Source organism: Labeo rohita, chromosome 16 (assembly GCF_022985175.1).
Source record: "Labeo rohita strain BAU-BD-2019 chromosome 16, IGBB_LRoh.1.0, whole genome shotgun sequence".
Taxonomy (NCBI): Eukaryota; Metazoa; Chordata; class Actinopteri; order Cypriniformes; family Cyprinidae; genus Labeo; species Labeo rohita.
Genome location: NC_066884.1, coordinates 2,928,539 through 2,951,343, shown reverse-complemented (window position 1 = coordinate 2,951,343; position 22,805 = coordinate 2,928,539). Strand labels below are relative to the sequence as shown.

At 31.3% G+C, this 22,805-nt stretch overlaps 1 protein-coding gene across 2 annotated transcripts in view; it reads right to left on the bottom strand.

Moving 5' to 3' along the window:
• ago1 (argonaute RISC component 1) overlaps positions 1-22,805 on the bottom strand; it is a 31,119-nt gene that overhangs the window by 7,151 nt on the left and 1,163 nt on the right. Inside the window, exons 2-14 of one of the 2 annotated variants that reach the window (XM_051130990.1) lie at positions 16,791-16,977; positions 14,496-14,616; positions 13,584-13,765; positions 12,300-12,436; positions 12,063-12,209; positions 11,274-11,361; positions 9,769-9,916; positions 9,572-9,691; positions 7,589-7,711; positions 7,299-7,432; positions 5,435-5,619; positions 5,200-5,359; positions 5,030-5,120 (exon numbers count right to left, since the gene is read on the bottom strand). In XM_051130990.1, the coding sequence (XP_050986947.1) occupies positions 5,030-5,120; positions 5,200-5,359; positions 5,435-5,619; positions 7,299-7,432; positions 7,589-7,711; positions 9,572-9,691; positions 9,769-9,916; positions 11,274-11,361; positions 12,063-12,209; positions 12,300-12,436; positions 13,584-13,765; positions 14,496-14,616; positions 16,791-16,977 (1,823 nt within the window). The remainder of the gene's footprint in view (positions 1-5,029; positions 5,121-5,199; positions 5,360-5,434; positions 5,620-7,298; positions 7,433-7,588; positions 7,712-9,571; positions 9,692-9,768; positions 9,917-11,273; positions 11,362-12,062; positions 12,210-12,299; positions 12,437-13,583; positions 13,766-14,495; positions 14,617-16,790; positions 16,978-22,805) is intronic. The other variant, XM_051130991.1, reaches the window with a different exon arrangement.

Below are 22,805 nucleotides of genomic sequence, written 5' to 3'. Positions count from 1 at the left end.
ATTCAAAATAACTCTTTTCTATTTGAATATACACTGAAACTGAATTTATTTCTGCGACCAAAGCTGAATTTTCAGCATCATTACTCCAGTCTTCAGTGTCACATGATCCTTTTCTTCTAAAATGCTGATTTGCTGCTCAAGAAACATTTCTGATTATCAATGTTAAGTAGCAGTTGTGCTACTTCATATTTTTGTGGAAACTGATACATTTTATTTTTCAGGATTCTTAAATCAACAAAAAGATCAAAGGAACAGAATCTTGTGTAACATTATAAATGTCACTTTTGATTAACGTAAAGCATCCTTGCTGAATATAAATCGTAATTACTGACCCCAGTCTTTTAAATGGTAGTATATTAGACTAAAAATCAAATGTCAGTTATAAATGGATAAATTAAGTGCCACAAATGAGACAAAATGTTTTTGCTGTTCACACAAATGCAACAAGATCCAACCCGTGAGAAAACAAACAAATGGTTGCCAAATGTGGACTAGATACAAGGTATTTTTAAAAAAATCTCAATGGAAACTATAGCAATTGAATTAAAATGAAAATGACATATAAAGAAGTGAAAGAAATGATGATTACAAACAAGTATTATTTATTCAATACTAAAACTTTCTGAAAAAGTATCAATATGTAAGTATTGTAATATTAGTAATGCAAATTGCAGCGTAAAATAAAATATTTATTAGGCCTAGAAATATTAAATATCCCTTTTTTATTTATTTATATATTTATATACATATATACACACACACATACATACATATATACTAAAATAACTCAAATTAAATAAGTTGCTAAACATTAAATGACAATTTTATTTCAGCCATTTTATTATTATTTGTTATTATTATTATTATTACTTCATATATATATTTCAATTTTAGTAGTAAAATAACTCCATTTAAATGAACTAAAACCACACAAATTTTTTTCATAACTTGAAATAAACATTAACTGAAATAAGAAATCCAGCTAGTTGAATTAGACATTTATTTCAGCTAATTATTTATTTATTTTATTTAATAGATTAATGTATAAAATCTTTACATTTTAATTTTTAATTTATTTTAAATATCATTTATTTAAGCTATTTTGTTTAAATTAAGCTGATGTACTAGCAACAATAACAACAAATAACGTTATATAATCATAATAATACATTAAAAAGCCCTATACATGTCCATGCTCATATATAAATAATAATAATAATAAAAATAAAAACACCCACTAAAAAAAAATTGAATGATTTATCTGTTTATTTGTACGTCATGTGACTATTAACCAAAATCAGAGAAGCATGAACATGCAACAGTATTGGTAAATTTTTGAAATATTAACCTAAAATAATTTTAGAGAATACTTCAAGAAAATATTTTATGTCTAAGGGGTTTGGCTGACAAAAAATGCTGGGCAACCCTGATCTAGCAGATATGAAAAAGCAGGTCAGTAAAAAAAATGTGGACTTTTTTGGAATGGGTTTTTAACCTAGCAATCAACCGGAATGCTAAAAATGACAAAAAATAAGATACAAAACAATAACAAGGAAGAACGTGACACATCAGAGCAATGCATCTCAGCTTTAGTGAAAAATCCAAATAATGCACAACAAAGATGAGCAGCTGTAGAAAACCCACAGAGAAGGTAGAGAAATCCGCTGCCCCCTAGTTGCAGAAAACCAAATGAACATCAACGGTTTGTCGTCAGCAGTTCACCTCACGTTCCCTACAGAATTCGGCCTGCCGCCGCTCCCCTCACATCATCCAGCCTCTGTAAATGTTCTCGCTGTCCGCCTGCGTGACTCAGCCCTTTGTCACCATTGCTTGGCAACCGGCGAAAGAGTGCGCGCTTACAAGTGGTTGCATGCGCAGGGCGGGAGGTGACATCATTTCCTTTGCGTCTGTGAGTCACCGGCAAGCCATTTTCCCTTTTCAAAGCGCCCATCCTGTCCTGCCCACCTCCGGCGCGTCCTCCCTTTCACTCCGCCCGTGTTCTGAGCCACTTCTGGAGCTGTCAGCGGTGTTAAGTACAGCAAACTGGGCGGCACTCGGCCACAAAGAGCAGCAGGCTGGTAATTACAGCCTTCAGGATGAGACTCAAATTAAGTGGCTTTCGGCTCAGGTTGGGTTTACAGAAGGCTGTGTTAGATTTATATAACTTCATTATGTCCTAAAGCAAATAATAGCTGCTCTTGTTATATAATACATCTGATGACTGGTCAATTCAAGAAAGCTGCTTGAGTAAAGCTATGTTAGCATGCAGTTTTGTTTAGACTATGCATGTCTACCTAAAATAGCATGTATATATAAAAGCATATGCATATATATATATATACACTACCGTTCAAAAATTTGGGGTCAGTACATTTTTATTGTTTCTTTTTTTTTTTTTTTTCTTTTAAGAAATTAATACTTTTATTCACCAAGGATGTATTAAGTTAATAATTAAAAGTTTATTAAAAGTTCATAATAAATAATTTACATTGTTATAAAATATTTATATTTTGAATAAACACTGTACTTTTTAAAACTTGTTATTCATGAAAGAATCCTGGAAAAAAAAAAGAAAAAAAAAAAAAAAAAAAAAAAAAAATCACAGGTTCCAAAAAATATTTGGCAGCACAACTGTTGATATTATCCAACATTGATCATTCTAATAATAAATCCGCATATTAGAATGATTTCTGAAGGATCATGTGACACTTAAGACTGGAGTAACAGCTGATAAAAATTCAGCTTTTCATCACAGGAATAAATTCTATTTTAAAGTATGTTAAAATAAAAAACATTATTTTATATTGTAAAAACATTTTGCAATATTACTGGGTTTTTTTCTATATTTTTAATCAAATAAATGCAGCCTTGATGAGCATAAGAGACTACTTTAAAGACTATTACAAGTCTTACTGACCCCAAACTTTTGAACGGTAGTGTATGTATATATGTATATGTATATATATGTATATATATGTATATATATGTATATATATATATATATATATATATATATATATATATATATATATATATATATATATATATATATATATATATATATATATATATGCACCATAAATTAAAATTGCCATTACAATATCTGTAGCAGCCAGTCGACAAGGAGACACAACTTTTGACCAATGCATTTCCAGGACGTTTATAGTCATTTGCAATTCATGCTTTAAAAAAAAAAAAAAAAAAAAAAAAAAAAAATTGTATAAATATTATTTTATAGAATTAGCACCCACAAAGAGCAGAACTTTGGAGCGGGAAAAAATTCCATAACTTATTAAGGTTTAATTATTATTTAAATAAAAAAAAGTTACATTATTAAATTATTTTACATGTTCTAGCTCTTGCGATCACAATTTTAAAATTCCCTGATATCTCTCTAAATGTTTTGTCAAAGTTTCAACAAATTCTAATCATGAAGTCTATACATACACTACCAGTCAAAAGTTTTTAATGTTTTTAAAGAAGTTTCTTCTGCTCACCAAGCCTGCATTTATTTGACTCAAAGTACAGCGAAAACAATAAAATTTTTAATATTTTTACTATTTAAAAAACTGTTTTCTATTTAAATATATTTTAAAATGTAATTTATTCCTGTGATTTTAAAGCAGAAATTTCAGAAATCATTCTAATATTTTGATATGCTGTTCAAAAAACATTTATTATTACGTTGAAAACAGCCGAGTAGAATTTTTCAGGTTTTTTTTGATGAATAGAAAGTTATTTTTATATTTATATTTATTTATTTATTTGGAAAGAAATTATAGAAATAAATACTTTGTGTATACTGTTATTAGTGTATAAGGTTAAAAAAAGCTTTTTTTATTTCTGATCTTTGGATTTTTCTATTCAAAGAATTCTGAACAAAATGTACTCAGTTAATAATAATAAAAATGTTTCCTGAACAGCAAATCAGCATATTAGAATAATTTCTGAAGGATCATGTGACACTGAAGACTGGAGTGATGATGCTGAAAATTTAGCTTTGAAATCACAGAAATAAATTAAATTTTAAAATATATTCAGATAGAAAACTGTTATTTTAAAGAGTAAAAATATTCCAAAAATTTTACAGTTTTTGCTGTACTTTAAAATCAAATAAATGCAAGCTTGGTGAGCAAAATAGACTGTGCAAAAACTTTCATCTGAAAGATGTATATTTTTGTAGTCTATTATATTTTTAGGTTTGTAGATGTATGTTTCTAACATTTCCTGTCAGATAATACATATAGAAAATATGCTTGAGATGTTTATTTTGAATGCACATAAAACCACTTTTTTTAATGTTTATCAGGTAAACGTTTGTTTAGGTAAACTGGTCATTCATGTCACATATTCAAAAGTTCAGCGTCAGTAAGATTTTTTTTTTTTATCTTTTTGATGCATTTTTATTTGATTAAAAACACAGTAAATATTGTGAATTATTTTTACAACTTAAAATAACTGTTTTCTATTGTAAAGTATTTAAAAATGAAATTTATTTTTGTGATCAAAGCTGAATTTTCATAACCATTACTCCAGTCTTCAGTATCACATGATCTTTTAGAAATCACTTTTGATCAATGTAAGGCATCCTTGCCAAAAAAAGCATTAATGCTTTTTTTTCCTGCTCTCTTTTTTTTGGAATTTTTTTTTTTTTTTTTTTTTGCTTTTCTCTACAGAAGCTGTAAAGTTGTTCACTAATATGTTAAGTATATAAATATTACTGAAATCACATCAAGATTTAAACATATTTTTGATATTTTCTAAAATAATTTAAAACTACACAGATTGTGTGCCATTCAGAACATCATTTAAATTTCAATTGAACTGAATTTGAATTGAGATAGCAAACCGGATTTCTGCCTCTAAACCGCACTTAAAAATAGCACAAACCGTTGGTTGCTTTCCAGCTTCCTGTCTAAATATGGTTTCAAAACAGTCTGATAGTTGCACATTTTTTATACAAAATGCACGAGTGAGTTTATAAGCTGAAAGTGTTGAAATGCAACTTGTGTGTGCATGACATGCTCACAGCAGTAATAGACGGCTTCTTCCCATCACCAGCGGGCGGGTGAGTGACATCTGCTCCGAGGAAGATCACCGGCTGCTGGAACACAGCGGACCTGTGAAAAGATTCAAATAAAACGTTAACGCTCCAGCTAAATCTAAACGCATCCAAACAGACTTCAGTCACACTCTCACCGTTGATGCGGCACCAGGATGTTGTTGATGCCGCCGAGTTTGACGTTGATTTTGAGGCAGAGGTTGGAGAGCGTCTGAGGGGAGGTTTTCACCACGTTCTTCACCTGAACACACTGAGTGGCCATTCCTAGAAGAGTGTCTCCAACACGCTTCACCTCCGCTGCACAAATCAAACGTGGGTTTATTAGTCTTAAGATGTTTCTCTGGAGGGCGGCTCTGTGTGGGACGTTCTTACCGTAGACGGGTGTTTTTCCGGGCAGGATGACGATGATGAGCTGCAGGCCAGAGTAGGTGTTCTTCAGGTGTCTGAACATGGGCTCCACGCTGTCGGCTCCCTGTGCGTACTTACAGAAACACGGCTGACCCTGGATTGGCATCCCGGCGTCCTTTGAGATCTTACGCAGCTGGTCGGTGAAATTCCTGAGGAAGAGATCATCACATTGACAGCAAAGGCTTATTATCAAGAAACATTTCTTATTATTATCAATTCTGATAACAGTTGTGATGCTTAAATAAATAAATATATCTATATCTATATATCTATATATATATATATATATATATATATTTTTTTTTTTTTTTATTTCTTCTTCCACTTGAAATAGACCTATTCAATATTACATTATTTGATTTGATTTTAAGTCTATTGCCATTGCAGCTTTATTTTATGGCAAACAAAGATTATACATTAAACAAAAAAACTAAAACAATACAGTAGTACACAATACAAAAATTTAAATAAAGCAATTATAAAGTCTGCATAAAATTCTTTAAAAGATTATTTAAATTTACTTTTGAAAGAAATTCTTATAAAACAAGTCTTCAATATTACTTTAAATAAATAATAATAACCGATTTTACATGATTTTATTGTGATTACTGTTTACAATATTGTGATTGTCTAATTGTGAAATAAAAATATTAAACAAAATAAGAAACAGTGCTGTTACAGATAACTACAACTAAACCAATTAAATAATTACATTACTTGAAATAAAATAAACTTTATTTCAACTAGCTGAAAAGGCAACATCTCATTTTAAATTTAGTTTACCTTGATGCACTAAAATAACTAAAAACTGACTGAAAAAAAAACAACTTAAAATTAATAATAAAAATAATAATAATAAAAAACTATATGTGTGGGTGTGTAAAAAAAAAAAAAAAAAAAAACTAAAAATGACTAAAAAACCAAAATGATTAAAATTTTAATTTAAAAAAAAAAACTAAAATGAAAATGGAAAACAAAAATAAAAACTAAAATAGTATCTCAATGACACTAAAATGGACAAGAAATTGTAATACTGTAAATTAAATACCTAAAAAGTAGTGCTGTCAAACGATTAAATCGCATCCTAAACAAAAGTTTTTGTTTACATAATATATGTGTGTATACTGTGTATATTTATTATGTACAAACACATACAGTAAAATGTTGAAAATATTTAAATATGTATTTACATGTATATATTTATATTCATATAACTGATATTATATATATAAATATTTTTAATATATAAACATAACATATTTTTCTTAAACATATACATGCATGTGTGTATATTTATATATACATAATAAATATACACAGTAGACAAACATAAATTATGTAAACAAAAATTTCTATTTTGGATGCGATTAATTGTTTGACAGCACTATTAAAAAGATCAAAAATTAAATAAAATATATTTATTTAGTTAAATTTAATTAAAATATTAAAAATCTTACTGACCCCAAATTGTTGAATGGTAGGTGTTATGTATTAGATTAAACACCAAATAAGTGTTTTTGACATTTACACGTGCAACAAACTTCAATAAATGGGTAAACATTGTCTGACAATGAAAATGTGGACTTTAAGGATTGTTTATTTTTTTTTAAACTATCACCTAACAACCAATCAGAATTCTTAGAATGACAAAAAAAAAAAATCTACAAAACAATAACAAGGAATCAGAACAGTAGCTTTGAATGTAAAAACACCAGAGCAATGAATGTCAGCATCAGCGAAAAATGCAAATAAATAAAAAAAATTTGTGAGTTCCTGTAGAAAACCTGTGGGGAAGGTACAGAAATCCTTTTTAAACTGGCTTCCTTACTTGAGCACCTCTTCTCGACACTGTTTCTGCGGGGCGAAGCAAGCGATGGCCCAGACTTTGATCTCAATGCCGTTGTAAAACTGCTTTCCCCTCATATCCCACACACCCTGGTTGGGAGTCGCAATGGCACGATTCTGTGCAACGGTGGAAAGAGAGAAAAATTAGAAATTTCACACTGGAGGTGATGATGACGCTACACTGGATGTGTCAAAGTGACACTAAACTAATCTAAATTGACATACACTACCAGCTAAAGGTTTAAGCTTCAGATACAGTAAAATGGATCTTACCCGACCGCCATACTGCAGGATGGGAGCAGGAAGGACTCTCCCCGTCACCTCGGCCATGTCGTCCTTCACCTTAATTCCAAACTCTTGAATGTAGGGATCCAGATTAAAGTTAGCGTTCTTCATCTGAGCAGCAAAAACATACAAAAGATAGAAGATTATAAAAATGTCCATCAAACATGAAACAGCATTCACAACCCATTTTACTTCCAGATTGTGATTCATTACTGATTGAAACAGGACAGTGAATGAAAAATTATCTGAAAATTAGGCAAGACATATCAGGATGGTTGAGAAGTAAGAGGCTTGATGATGTTAGAAAAGGAAAACAATTATTTGGAATTATGTACACTAACAGTGTTGCCAAGTCTGCAGTTTTCCAGTGGAATTGGGCTGCTTTAACAGTGTTGCTGCGGGTTGTTTTTCATGTCCGCGGGTTGAAGCGACACCAATAATGTGATGTTTATCCCCTCAAATGCCAATTTTACTGCCAAAAGCGTGTATTTTACCCCGTGAAATGTGATTTTTAATGGGGGACTGCACTCACACCACGAATGGGCTAGTTTTGAGTAGCAATTGGGTGGGTTTTGTTGTGAAAACCTGGCAACCCTGTACACTGATGAACTTCAAACAGTAAGACATAAGAATGTGCATTCAAAGTAAAAGTAACAATTTCCGGAAAAGTCTTCATTTATGCCACACAATTGAAAGTATGTCTTGCAATACATCATGACATACAAAGTAAATTAATGTAAAAACGTTGTTTTTTCAATGGTGCTGATGCTGATAGTATGTAGAGAGCTGATATAACAAAATGCAAATATGATACAATTTCTGAAATTAAATGTGACCGTGGACCACAAAACCATTGATGTGACGTTTTTTTTTTTAATGCATTTATTTGATTAAAAACACGGTAAATATTGTGAATTATAATTACAATTTAAAATAACTGTTTTCTATTGTAAAGTATTTAAAAATAAAATTTATTTATGTGATCCAAGCTGAATTTTCATAATCATTACTCTACTCTTAAGTATCACATGATCCTTCAGAAATCACTTTTGATCACTTTTAAAGGCATCCTTGCCAAATAAACTTATTATTATAATTTTTTCTCTTTGTTTTTTTTTCTTTTTTGCTATTCTCTGAATTCTTTCTTTCTGAAGCCAGGCTATTTCTGTTGTATAAACAGGATTTTTTGTTTGTTTGTTTGTTTTGCTTTTCTGCAGAAGCTGTGAAGTTGCTCACTAATATGTTACTATACTACATCAGAAATATGAAAGTATATAAATAATATTGAAATCACATCAAAACGTAAACATTTTTTGATACAACTATTTGAAAATCTGGAATCTGCAAAAAAATAAACAAATAAATAAAAATATTGACCAAAAAAAAAAAAAAAAAAAAAAAAAAAAAAAAACGCCTTTAAAGTTGTACAAATGAAGCACTTAGCAATGCATATTACTAATCAGAAATTAAGTTTCAATATATTTAAAGTAGGAAATTTACAAAATATCTTCACGGAATATGATCTTTACTTAATATCCTAATGATTTTTGGCATTAAAGAAAATTTTGATCAAAACTTTTGGCTACTTGCTACAAATACTGTGCTACTGACGATGGTTTTGTGGTCCAGGGTCACAAATGAGAAAGCCGTTTTCTATCATTTACAAATGTTGTGATTTTTCAAATTGTGACAAACAACTAATACTGTGAGTATATATGTTGTTGAACTATTTGGCAACAATGACTTTGGTTGAAATTACGGTTCCTTTGATTGAAAAAACAATGCATAACTGTTGAGATGCATACCATCAAAAGGCTGAAAAACATGCATTTATTTCTATTTTCCAGCACTACATTATGCTATGGATAAAAATACTCTGGCTATGTAACCATGACAACAATGCACTAGCCAGTGCTCACTCTCTGTAAAGCTGGCGTGTTTCCCTCGTGCACACTAGAGGTCAGTACTCACCAGTCTGCTGATCTCCTCCTGTCTATCTGGTGCTGATCGCGCTGTGGCTTTGATCATGGTGGAGGTTTGATTATCTGTCAGTTTCTTGATGCACCGCTGCCCTGCTACAATATTGCACACCTACGAGAACAGCAAACCAAATCAGAATAGAGAACATTGTCTATGGCTGTTCTAACCATACGGATGACAAGACTGACCTCCAGGGGCAAGTAGGTGTGTTTCTGCTCCTGGCCCACCTGTAGGCAGGGCAGGTGGGGGTATTTGAGCTGCAGGTTGTACTTTTGTTTGAAGTATTGAGCCACAGTACATTCCACCGTCTGTCCGCTTTCAAGCTGCAGGGGAAACCTGGAGACACAAGTGAGAGGATCTTCATTCGCTGATTTCATTTGCAAAATTGAAATCAGAATTTATAAGCAATTATATAAATAATATTTATTATAAAAACCATTTGACTGCAAAAGAAAATGATGCATTTCATACAGACAGAGACATCTGTTTCCCATTAATGTTATTAACTACATAACCATAAATAAAGAAACATTTTTGTTATTTTAAATTAAATTATTAACTGAAATAAAATAAAATAAAAAAACAAGCCTTATTTTATTTCAGCTAGCTTCCAAGTCAACATTTCTAACTTAATATAACTTGATACACTAAAATAATACTTAAAATATATAAAAAATAAAATTATAAAAGAATAATAAAACAAATATTTAATTTATAAATTAAAACTGTATAGACATATATATATAAAAAAAAAACAACTAAAACATAAAACAAGATGAAAACACAAATAATAAAACCTTAACTAAAATGCAGATGAAAGCAGAAATATAAAAAAAAATTAAATATATTTCAAAATATTAACAAAACATCTCAATGTATCTCAATGATATAAAAAAACTGCTACAAAATTGGCAAATAACATTAAAACAGGTTTTACATACAATGTGAAATTAGTGACCAAAATTAATTTCAGACCAAAACCTGAAGTAAAGATTTAATTTATCCAAAAATAAAACCACAAACAGTTTATTAATCACTGAAATACATTTAGTTAATAATCAACACTCAAACAGTAAGTGGCATATAAAAATTTAATTGCACTTATGGAAGTTTTTATTTCAGCTTATAAAGTTTTATTTAATTTTGTTTTATTAATATAATTGTTGTATAAATGTAAAATGTTTCTACTCCAATTTATTGTTGATATATAAAAATGTAAAAATTGTTTTCATGACAGATTCATTCAAACATGCATTAAATAATAAAAACAACGCAAGTACAAATTTATTAAACATAATATAGCGCATTGTATTAGCAAAATGCTTATTTATAGAAACACTGACAGAGGGCCAGAAAGGTTTTGATTTGAAAAGTTTGGATGAAAATTTCAGGAACTTTCCAGACATTTTCCACATTTTTGCAGCCCTAAAGCACACCATTAGAAAAGTGCTAATTAAACATCACCACTTTTGTCAATGCTTTTTAGGCCTCCAAAACAGTTGCAGTTAAAATCCAAAATTCAAATGCTGAATATTTTCAGTTGCCGAAATTTTAGTGCATCACTATGTTACATATCAAAACTTGACAGCTCAAGATTAATTACTAACTCAAAGAATGAACATTATGAAAAAAGGAACAAAATATCTATAAATGTTACAAACTTTAAAGAAAGTTAGCGCATCATAATACTCACGTTTGGTGACTAGCAGGGCGACGTGTGACGTTACAAACACGGTACTTTCTTTTCATTTGACCACAGTGCGTAACCTCCACCTTCAAACCTGTCACCAAAAAACAAAAAAAAAAAAAATAATTTATCCAGCATTATGAAGCTTGTCATTTTTTGAGGTTTTTAAAACAAAAATTAAAACCAAAAATGAACAAATAAATCAATCGATCAAAAGCATCCAGTGTTGTGTTATGTTTCTGACATGCGGGCACTTTATTTTGCAGTTTCCTGCACTAGAACCAGCACTATTTCAGCATTTCAGCAGCGTTAGGTAAATAAACTGGGCGCCACTTCCAGCCACAGCAGTAATTACAGTCTTCAGCATAAGACTAAAATGAAAGGCCAGATCCACAATAATTCCTCTTGGAATGCATGAAGATGGTCAGAATTCAGGATTGCATCATCTGATTTCCAAATCGATGTCTGTGTAAAAGCATGATATCAAAATGACTCATTCGATTTACAAGAAATTGCCATGGCCGGATGCTGAGATCATCCAATGACCTCACCTGATACCTAATTTCAAACTATTAGGGGTGTAATGGTACACACACTCGTACGGAAATGTTCATGTACGGTACATGTTGCTCAGTATGCATGTGTAGCGAATAAATGCGGTGTTGTTTTAAGCACAGCATGTGCAGAAATTCTGTGTGTGGAAAGTTATTTGAAATGTACATATCCAACAATTACTGGGTGATATTTGTAAAAATATTATATTAGTATTTTTTCAATATAAATATTCATATTTACCATTAAACCCACCTTTGATCTCCTTCGTGAAACGAACCCTTTGCGAGTCAGTAAGCGTCTTCGGCTGCTCGTCGATATTACGGATGTCCAGAACTTCACACATGAACTCAATGACAGGCTGAGCTTTATAAAAGGCTGTTGCAGATACTGAAAACAGCAGAAATGGAGAGTTTTAATGTATCCATGGTGTATTTAAGCACAACAAGCAATCAAGAGATCAAATAAGTTACGTCATACCGTCAATGTTGAGCATCATCTTCCACATGGCCGGCCGGACAGACTGATGGAAGCCGAACCACACCTCTCTGCCTCCACCCAGAGGATGATAATAGCCTTCAGGAGGGGAAAAGAAGGAGCGTCCCACTGGAGTGTACCTGCAGATGGGACAGTCACAATAGTTAAGAGAATAAAGCATAAAAGCCAGAAAAAAAAAAAAAAAAAAAAAAAAGGAGCGCAGCTGGAGAAAAACAAAACTAGGGGTATTTCGTATTACATGGAGGGAAAGTACTTTCTCCTATAGAAAATCCTTAAAAACTGTAAATCTGATTACTTTTAATCTCTTTTAGAAGAAAACAAACACAACCAAAGGTATTTTACTCTATACAGTGGCTAAATTAACAAAAAATAAAGCATCAGGTGATGACATTTCCCAACTGCACAGCAGTAATGACCAGTGTTGGGGGTAACGCATTAGAAATAATGCGAGTTACGTAATCAGATTTCTTTTTTCAAGTAAGTTACTGTTTCCCCATATATTGACTGACAGTTCTCCTGTTGCCATGTTGAGAGAAATCTGGAGTAAGATGTTACTTTAGTTCTAGAATAAATGTGAACATGCATTAATTCATCTCATTCACAAAAAACAGATAAGAATACAAAAGCAAATATATAATAAATTAAATAATACAAATATTCTTTATTTAATCCAATTTTATTAAGCAGTATCTTCGCTAATGACCTTCGATGATCCAATTCAACCATACTTATAAGCAAAAATGACTTAATATAAACTAACATTTGTTCTTCTTTTCTTTTTATTGCTAAAGAGTGTTCTTTCTTCTTCTAAGTTCTACTGTACAGATGGGAATTTACTTTTCCCTCAGCCAGAGGCTTTTGGTGTGAAAGTGCTTTTACATTTGCCAAAAATAGAACTTTTTATTTTAAAATCAAACAAGCAAGCCCTGTCCAGATTTGAAAAGTAACGCAAAAGTAATGTAACGTAACGCATTACATTCCATAAAAAGTAACTAAGTAACTTAATTAGTTACTTTTTAGGGAGTAACGCAATAGTGTAATCCATTAGTAACTTTCCCCAACACTGGTAATGACTTTATGAACTACTTTACTTCCAAGATTGATACTATTACAAATAAAATTGTAAGCATGCAGCCGTCAGCTACAGTATAGCGCAGTGCGCTATAGATCCTGAGTAACAATTCCACTCATTCTTGAGTGAATGAAAATGAGTGAATTGTTAAACCCCTAATATGTCTGTGACCTGTAAGTCCATGACCGGTGTACCTCATGGAGGCCAGGTGTCTCATGGCCACATCGAGGGCTTGGACAGAGTCCAGCGGGACCTGCAGACGTCCGCTGACCAGCGTCTCCTGCAGCAGCCTCCACGACACCTTGGCCAGCCAGCGTATTGACACTTTAAAGATGCGGTCCTTGCCCTCGCCAGGGATGGTCACCTCGAAATCAACCTACACCCCCAGATGAGAGGCCCAGCATGAGAACAGTATGAAATTACATTAATTCAGTTACAGCTAGGGAATGCTGCAGGAAAAAAAAAAAAAAAAAAAAAAAAAAAAAAAAAAACTTCACGTTGCTCTGAAATAAATCATTGTGTCAGAGTTTTAGAACTGAATCACTGAACATACATGTTGTATGTTTTGCACTAATACTAAAAAAAAAAAAAAATTATTACCCCAAAAAAAACTGAATCACTGAAACAGACAGTTTAAACTGATTCACAGAAATTAATTAAAACTAATTGAAATCGAAACTTAATGACAGTAATATAAAATAAATTTAATAGACAAATAAAAGCACATAAAATAATTAAGATATTCACAATGTTGCTTAACCCTGCAGAGCCTGACATTTAAATTAATCACCAAAAAATCTTTATGTATTGAATCTTTACACAACACCAAAACAAAATGTTTTGTTGTTTTGCTTTTTTTTGTTGTTTTATATACTATGATATCGTGAGAATATGGAGGAACAGCTTACTTTTATTCAGAAGTCCAAACCAAGCAAAAATATGAAATTTGGAGCAAATGCTGACACTAATATGACAAAAAAACTGACGAAATTCTGATAGCCTGTAATGTAAATCAATGAAATCTTTATAACATTATAACAAATACTTACATAAAATGACAAAAATACTGGCAACCTAATATCTTATCAAGCAACTCTTTTACGTACCTTTTCACTCCCTATAGGTAACGCTAAAACAGTGTAGATATTCTTCTTCCCATCATACACTGGCTTTCGGTCACCAAAGAGCTGTGGTTTGAAATGTTGGACCATGTACTCCACAACCTCCCTGTGAAGAGTCACATTTAGGAGACGATTGTGACTGACATATTTAGCAAACCTGATCTAAACATTATTTTGTAACAATGACTGGGTGACTGAACATAATCCCACACCAAGGCTTAATTTATTTGATTAAAAATACAGTAAAAACAGAAATATTGTGAAATATTATTACAATTTAAAATAACCATTTTCTATTTGAAAATATTTTAAAATATAATTTATTCCTGTGATATAAAGCTGAATTTTCAGCATCATTACTCCAGTCTTAAGTGTCACATGACCATTCAGAAATCATTCTAATATGCTGATTTGCTACTCAAGAAACATTTCTGATTATTATCAGTGTTTTTATTAATATATTATATATAGTTTTTACATTTTTATTTTAATACTTTATTTTTTTAAATAATTTATTAAACAAACATACACTGATATGCACATAAGAACTACAGATGAGCTGTAACAGACAATTTCACTGTGCAGGTGAAAACAACACCTTTTATACTGCATGCATCCTTTTCTGCCTCAGAAACTGTTTGATATTTAAGAGTCTGATGGGATTGTAGTGCCATTGCCTGTGCACAGATTTGGCTCAAACGGGCCCATTCACTGGTGACGGAACGACAACGTCACTTTTCACACTCATCCTCACGCCTGTGCAGACGCGTCAAGAATAAACCAGGCTTAAGTTGTATTTAACTCAGAAGGCAGACAGCTTAGTTGAACTAAAATACAGTTACGGGATGAACAGAATTCAAGCGTTGCCTGTGCACGTCTACAGGCACATTTCATCCTAAAACCTTTTCAGGGAAGGAGTGTGAGGTTTCTTTCTAGGTCACACTTTATGTAATTGAGGTAGCTGAAATATTTTGGACCTTGTCACCGAGCCATGCAAATCTGCAGGGTTTGATTCTACTGACCCCAATGATTTTAGAGAAATAGCTAATAATAGTAGAACCTTTATATAAGTTCATGACGAGAAAAGACTAAGCCTGTCGAGATCATTGTATAATCAAGTGAACACAATTTGATCTAAACCTGATGCTTTGTGTTCTCCCGGAAATATTCCGGAAAAAAACTAGTCAGTCTGAATTGCAAGTTTTTCAACATTAACGTCTTGTTTTGTTGACAGTGTGAATGCAAAGTGAACTAAGACTAAAGTGGAACAAAGTATTGTTTTTCATGTCATTCTACCTCTGATTCCAAATTAAGTGTGGAATAAAATGAATTAGCTTTTATTTTTAGATTTTTACTTTTAATTTTAAGTTTGCTTTTTATTAGTTTTTTCCATTTCTATTTAGCCTTCATTTATATTATTTTTATATTATTTTATTATAGATTTAGTCATTTTAATACTTCTAATTTCTTCAAATTTTTTAAAGTGTAATTTGTTTGTAATATTTCTAATATTTTTTCAGCTTCATTTCAATAAACAAAAACAAAAAACAGAGATTATATATATATATATATATATAGCTTATATATATTATATATATAGATTATATAGATTATATATATATATGAGCTTGTCATTTTTTAAAAGTCCAGTTTAGCTCATTATTATATTTTTATTTAGCTTATTTTAAATATTTAACATTTAATATTTGAATATTACTGTTCAGAACTTATTTTTTTATATGACCTTTATGACTTTACATGACAATTAACTTGCATGACAATAAATTAACATACATATATATGTATATATATATATATATATATATATATATACACACACACACACACACATATATATGAGCATTTTTTAAAAGTATTTAGCTTTATTATTTTTTATTTACATTTTAAATTTTAATTTAATATTTGAATATTACTGTTCATTATTTTTTTATATGACTTTATGACATACACACACACACACACATATACATACATACACCTATATATATATATGTATATATGTATATATGTATATATGTATATATACATATACATATACATATATATATATATATATATATATATATATATATATATATATATATATATATATATATATATATATATATACACACATATACACACATATACACACGTACATACATACATATATATATGCATAATATACGTATACATGTATATATACATATATATTTATATGTGTGTATGTGTGACAGTCCTAGGAATGTCTGTGTACATTTGAGATGACAGGACTTTTACCTGTTGACCCGTCGAGGGCACTTATCAGGTTTGATGTCCACTTCATAGTGGTACACATCCATTTTTGGGATCTCCACCTCAAAGTAGTTGGCAAGCAGCTTGATGGGTTTGCCGACGGTGCCCATGCCCGGCCTGCGGGGCGCCTGGAACACCTGCTGCAGGGGTGGGGGGTACGGCCCGATGGGCACTGTGGACGAGAGACAGAGGGACAGACAGACAGAGAGAGAGAGAGAGGTCATTAGGCAGATAGAAGGTTATAAGAGCGGGACACGCTGGGAGGAGGAGTTCAGGGGGCGTTTGGGGGATTATGGGACTAGAGATACGGTGACAGGAGTGTGATGGAAACGGGACAAAAGCAGGGGAAAGGGACAAAGAGAATGGTGACTAAAACGGGAAGGGGGTGGGAAGGCAAAAACTGAGAAAGGAAAGCAGGGAGGATGGGGGTAAAACTATACTTAAGAGTGAACTCAAAACTAGCACTGCACTCGACAGCCATTCTAACAATCATTCAGTAATCAGAGATTTTCTGGCACATCTGGCATATCTGAAACCACAGAAGTCAATGCAATATTTTAAAACAGACCAAATTCTGATTGCATGACATCAACGCACATTAGCTTAATACTATACTATATTAAAACATTGCATAAGTAATGCTTTATTTAAATATAGTTTAAATGTAGTTTAAATGTAGTTTTTTTCATATCTTGTTCATTGTGTTTCAAATTAAAGGCTATAAAGCCTTTAAAGCAAATGCACCAAACTAAAAGATCAAATCACTGAAAACAAATAAATGATGTAATCAGTGTGAAACCTTAAAACAGTCAATCTAATATTTTAAACAAACTCTAAATTCTGACCGGATGACTGATGAACTCCAGATTAATACCATTTTAATGTAGAAAGTTGTTGTTGGCAACCGTAAACTCCTATTAAAAAACTCCTGCTTTGGTTTAAAGCCCCAAATAACAAGTACTGCATCATGTTGCAATGTTTGGGACAAGTCCTGCTATGCAATTTCACATCACCACATGTGTTTTTGTCAATCTCACAAGTAAATAACATAAATTAGTCCTGCGCACTGATTTACAGAAATATATACTACCATTCAAATGTTTGGGTCAGTAAGAATTAAAGAAATTAATACTTAAATTCAGTAAGGATGCAATAAAGTGATCAAAAGTGACAGTAAAGATATTTATAATGTTACAAAAAATTCTTTTAAATAAATGATGTTCTTCTGAACTTTCTATTCACCAAAAACCACTGAAAAATAAAATTGATCACAGTTTCCACAAATAGATGAAGCAGCACAACTGTCTTCAACACTGATAATAATCAGCATATTAGAATGATTTCTGAAGAATCATGTGATACTGAAGACTGGAGTAATGATGCTGAAAATTCAGATTTTATCACAGAAATAAATTACATTTTACTATATATTCACATAGAAATCTGTTATTTTAAATGTAAAAAATATTTCACAATTTTACTGATTTTACTGTATTTCTGATCAAATAAATGCTGCTTTGGTGAGCAGATGAGACTCTTACCAACCCCAAATGTTTGAATGGTAATGTATACAAAAGTCTCTACCTTTGTGTTTATTCAAGTTTGATAACAGCATAGCTCAGCACAAACTCACTTCACAACAACATAGTTGTGTATCTATCAATAAGGCCTGTAAAAAGTTAAACTAGTAGAGACTCCTGCAGTGATGTTGAGTAATAAACAATCTTCAATCTAAATAATATCCAACAGCTAACCATATAATCATGTATAGTTAGGACACTAAAATAAACAGACTTATCAAAGTTTAAAATGGAGGAGAAAATGCGTTCCATATGTGTTGCTGTTGATGTCAAAGGTCATGTGTTCAATCAAAACTCTACTTTGTTGTGCTGGAAATGTATTTGTCACTTGGCTAGTCAAATCAGAGAGATGTCAACGGTTGTGTGACAGGCCCTCACCCTCAAAACCATCAACAAATACACAGAAGGTCAAAGAAAATACACTTGCAATAAAGTAAAACATGGTTTGCTCAGACAGAGACTGAAAGAAATCATAAACATTTACGAGATGATTAGAAAGTAAAACTGTCAAGCCTATTATCATGTTAGAAATTTTTAATATTCTTGTTTAGTGTTAGTATATGAATCATACTCAAATATTACACTATTTATTAATGCTTTTATTTTAATATTTTCAATTTCCTTTTGGAATCTAGTTAAACTGCACTTTTTTTACATTTGTTTTTGATGTTATTTTTTATTATTCAGGGTTATTACAGTTAACTAAAACCACAACAAGTGTTCATAAAATAAAATAAAATAAAATAAAATAAAATAAAATAAAATAAAATAAAATAAAATAAAATAAAATAAAATAAAATAAAATAAAATAAAATAAAATAAAATAAAATAAAATAAAAATAAAAATCTAGCTGGCAAGGCAAATTTTCTCGTTTTCATTTAGTTCAGGTTGATGTACTAAAATGACTAACAATAAAACTGAAATAAAAATGAATAAAAACTATATAGACATTAAAAAAAACACACACACACACACAAAATTACTTTAACATCAATTCATTCAAATAAAAACTAATTAAAAATCTTAATAAAAACAATATCTCAATTATATGACACTTTGTTTTTTGTTTTGCATTTCAGTAATAAAATTTTTCTCCCATATAATATTTATATTTTATTTCAGCCTTATTTCAATAAACAAAAATGGCTGCAATTGCTTAAGTTCACAAAAGCGGTTGGGTTCATGCAGATCATGGTCATTTTAATGAAGTTGGTTATTTTTTCATGTTAAAATATCCCAATTTGATACATATACAGACAATTATAACTAATTATAACTAAAGTGGAACAAAAATATTATTTTTCATGTCATACTAACTATGATTCCAAATTCAATATGCAAAAATTATATAGCTTTTGTATTTATTTTTGCAGTTTTAATTTTAATTTTAGTTTAAGTTTTATGCAATTTTTATTTTTTAACTGAATTTTTCTACTTAGGTTGAATTTATATTTATTTCAGTGTTAGTCTTACTAACTTTAATTAGACTTAAACTTACTTAAGCCTATTTCACTTTTGTGGGGGTTTATTTAGTTTCTTGTCTACTATTTAAACATTTTGTCAGCTTTACTTTAACAAAAATGATTTATTATTTATTTATTATTTATTATAAATCAATTATTTAACTTTAGACTACAATAACAACACTGATTGGATCTGTGCAGATCACTGTAACTTTAACGCATTTCAGTGTTCAGTTTAAAAATTGATGTTGGTCATTTATGTTAAAATACTTTTTTCTATCCCAATTTGATAAGTAGAATTATAGTAAGTCACTTTTAGGTGGACATGGTTGAAGTTCATCAACCAGCCTGACACAACAACATTTAACCAGTGGCAATATTTGGGAAACCTGTTTTGTCATTTTGCAATTCACGTCAATGACGCTAGTGGCACAGAAATTACACACGCCAGCCAACATTTTAAAAACCAGTGTTGTCTGCATCCCGAACCAAAACTAGTTGCAAAGCACAAGTCTAAAGTGTTGACGCCTTTAACCTCTCTGCCCATGAAGAACACTCCCTCCATCATAACAAAGACCCCAGCTGCCCTCCTTCCCGAACAGGGGGAGCCGGAGGAGAAGAGCCCCCCTCGCCTCCACATCAGCACACACAAACACAGGGGCCCCAAAACATTCCCAGCCTCTCCATAGCAACCGCACAGCAACACACATTGTCATGGAGATCAGGAGACCCAGGGATACGTGGGGGTTTTGGGAGAGCCGGACCTTGGCCTTATTCATCGCATAGTGTCAGCGAGCACCTCGACATTACGCCGAGACAAGGTTATCAATCTTATCCTACACAGCCCGCTTTATAGCTCGCCTATGATTTAAGAGGCGCTTCGGAGAACTCTAGTATGCGTTTTTTTCTGCAGGATATATACTCTGCTAAGTCTTGATCAATGGCAAACTCTATGTTCCTACACTACAGCGAATGCAGGCAGTGGCAGATGGCTAGAAATGGAGCCAGATCTCAAGAAACCAGTAAACAATGACGGCTCTCTTTTAGGGCTGGCCGAAAGATATACATATATAAATATATACATAGCTATATATAGATGTGTATGTAACTTTTTTGCTGCTGATATAAAACTAAGCAACATTGTGAATATTGTGCAGCTTCTGCCTGCTCAATACATTTACTAAACGCTGTAGTTCACCTCTGTATCTGCTTCTTATGCCAAATACTGGTGACAGTTTCAATATTTACAATATATTTGCAATTATTTTCATTGGGATATAAAATTAATGTGAATATCACAATGATTTTAATGCAATTTAAACTTGTTAGAACTTGCTGCATTTCTTTACGTCAGTTTAAACTGTTCATTGCAATGAATTAATTCAAAGTTCTGATTTAACACTTATTTTGCAACTAACATCAAGGTTAATAAATACAGTAAAAAACATATTGCTCCGTTAGTATAAAAATAATATTATAAATTATTAAAATTATAATTATTATAAAATAACAATAATAATAATAATAATAATAATAATAATAAATATATATATATATATATATATATAAAGAGTTCATTTGCAAAAACAGGCAATTAAGTTTTTAAACATTTTCAAAAATCAATAACAAAAATAAAAAATAAAAACACAGCTAACCAACACAATAAAAACATAAATATGTTACCAAAAATGTAAAAAATATGTTACCAAAAATGTAAAAAAAACAAAACAAACAAACAAAAAAAAAATTTCAAAACTCTGACTTAATGCTCAAAGATTTTCATGGACGTTTTTGTATGGAATTTCTCATTTACGAATTAAAAAAAAATTTAACATTTGTTAACTACATTAGTCAACATTGAACTAACACATATTTCTACAGCATGTATTAATCTTAGTTAATCTTTAAATCTTAGTACCATTTTTAAGATCAAACTTATATCAGTTGATGCACTGTGAACTAAAGTTAACAAATGAGACCTTATTGTAAAAAGTGTAACCAAAAAAATGTACTAAACATAGACAGATAAAAATATTTAATATCAAAATGATTCAATATCTAGTGAAAAGCAAAGGAAAAATTAATTTTGAACAAACTTCTCTCATTCCTCTGTAAGCCATTTCAGAACAAATACATAAATATAAGTATACATTGAATGTCATCAAAAGGCTGAAAAATCAATTTTGTTATATATCAGCCTTTCTGTCCATATTAAAGAAAGCAGAAGTGGGCAGAACTGTGACAGAGGAACAGAACTAATATTTTGGTCTGGAGTCCCAGATGTCCTGCTATTGAGGGCTCAAGAGCATAATGCACTGAAGTGTGCAAGATCCACAGAGACGCCACCTGGCCAGTGCACAGCCCCTGTGACCCTTCCCCTGCCGCTCATTAATAAAGGCCACCCTCAGATTCACAAAAACAACTACATCAACAGGTTTTGCTCTAGCGATGTGGGCTTGTCACGGCTGATGTTGAGAGACCAGGGTGTCTGATATATACACACAAGGAACTGACAATGACAAAAGTCTCTGGAAACATTCATTTGTAAAAAGTGAAAGTCTGCAACAATAATAATCATTTCAAACAGGTTTCTCAAACAATCCTGACTATCTTCCATTGGTCAGAGCAGCAGATAGTCACGCCCAAAACTCACATCATTGGTTGAGTCAATGTTACGGTGTTGTGATGCTCAAACAAACAATTCAATGTTTTGAAAGCGTCACAAAGTCAGTTTCAACTTACATATGGGACAGAAGCCAGTATTTCAACACCTAACTATTACAACCTCAGGTTTAATGCACTACAGATACTGCAAAAAAAAAACAGCAGAGGGAAATCAGTAATCATCAGTCAGTGCTATTAAAAAACACTCTTGAAAAGATTATTTCAAATGAATCTCAAATGAGACAAACTTTCAGATTTAAATCTGAGCTTGATCTTCAAGTAAACTATTTAA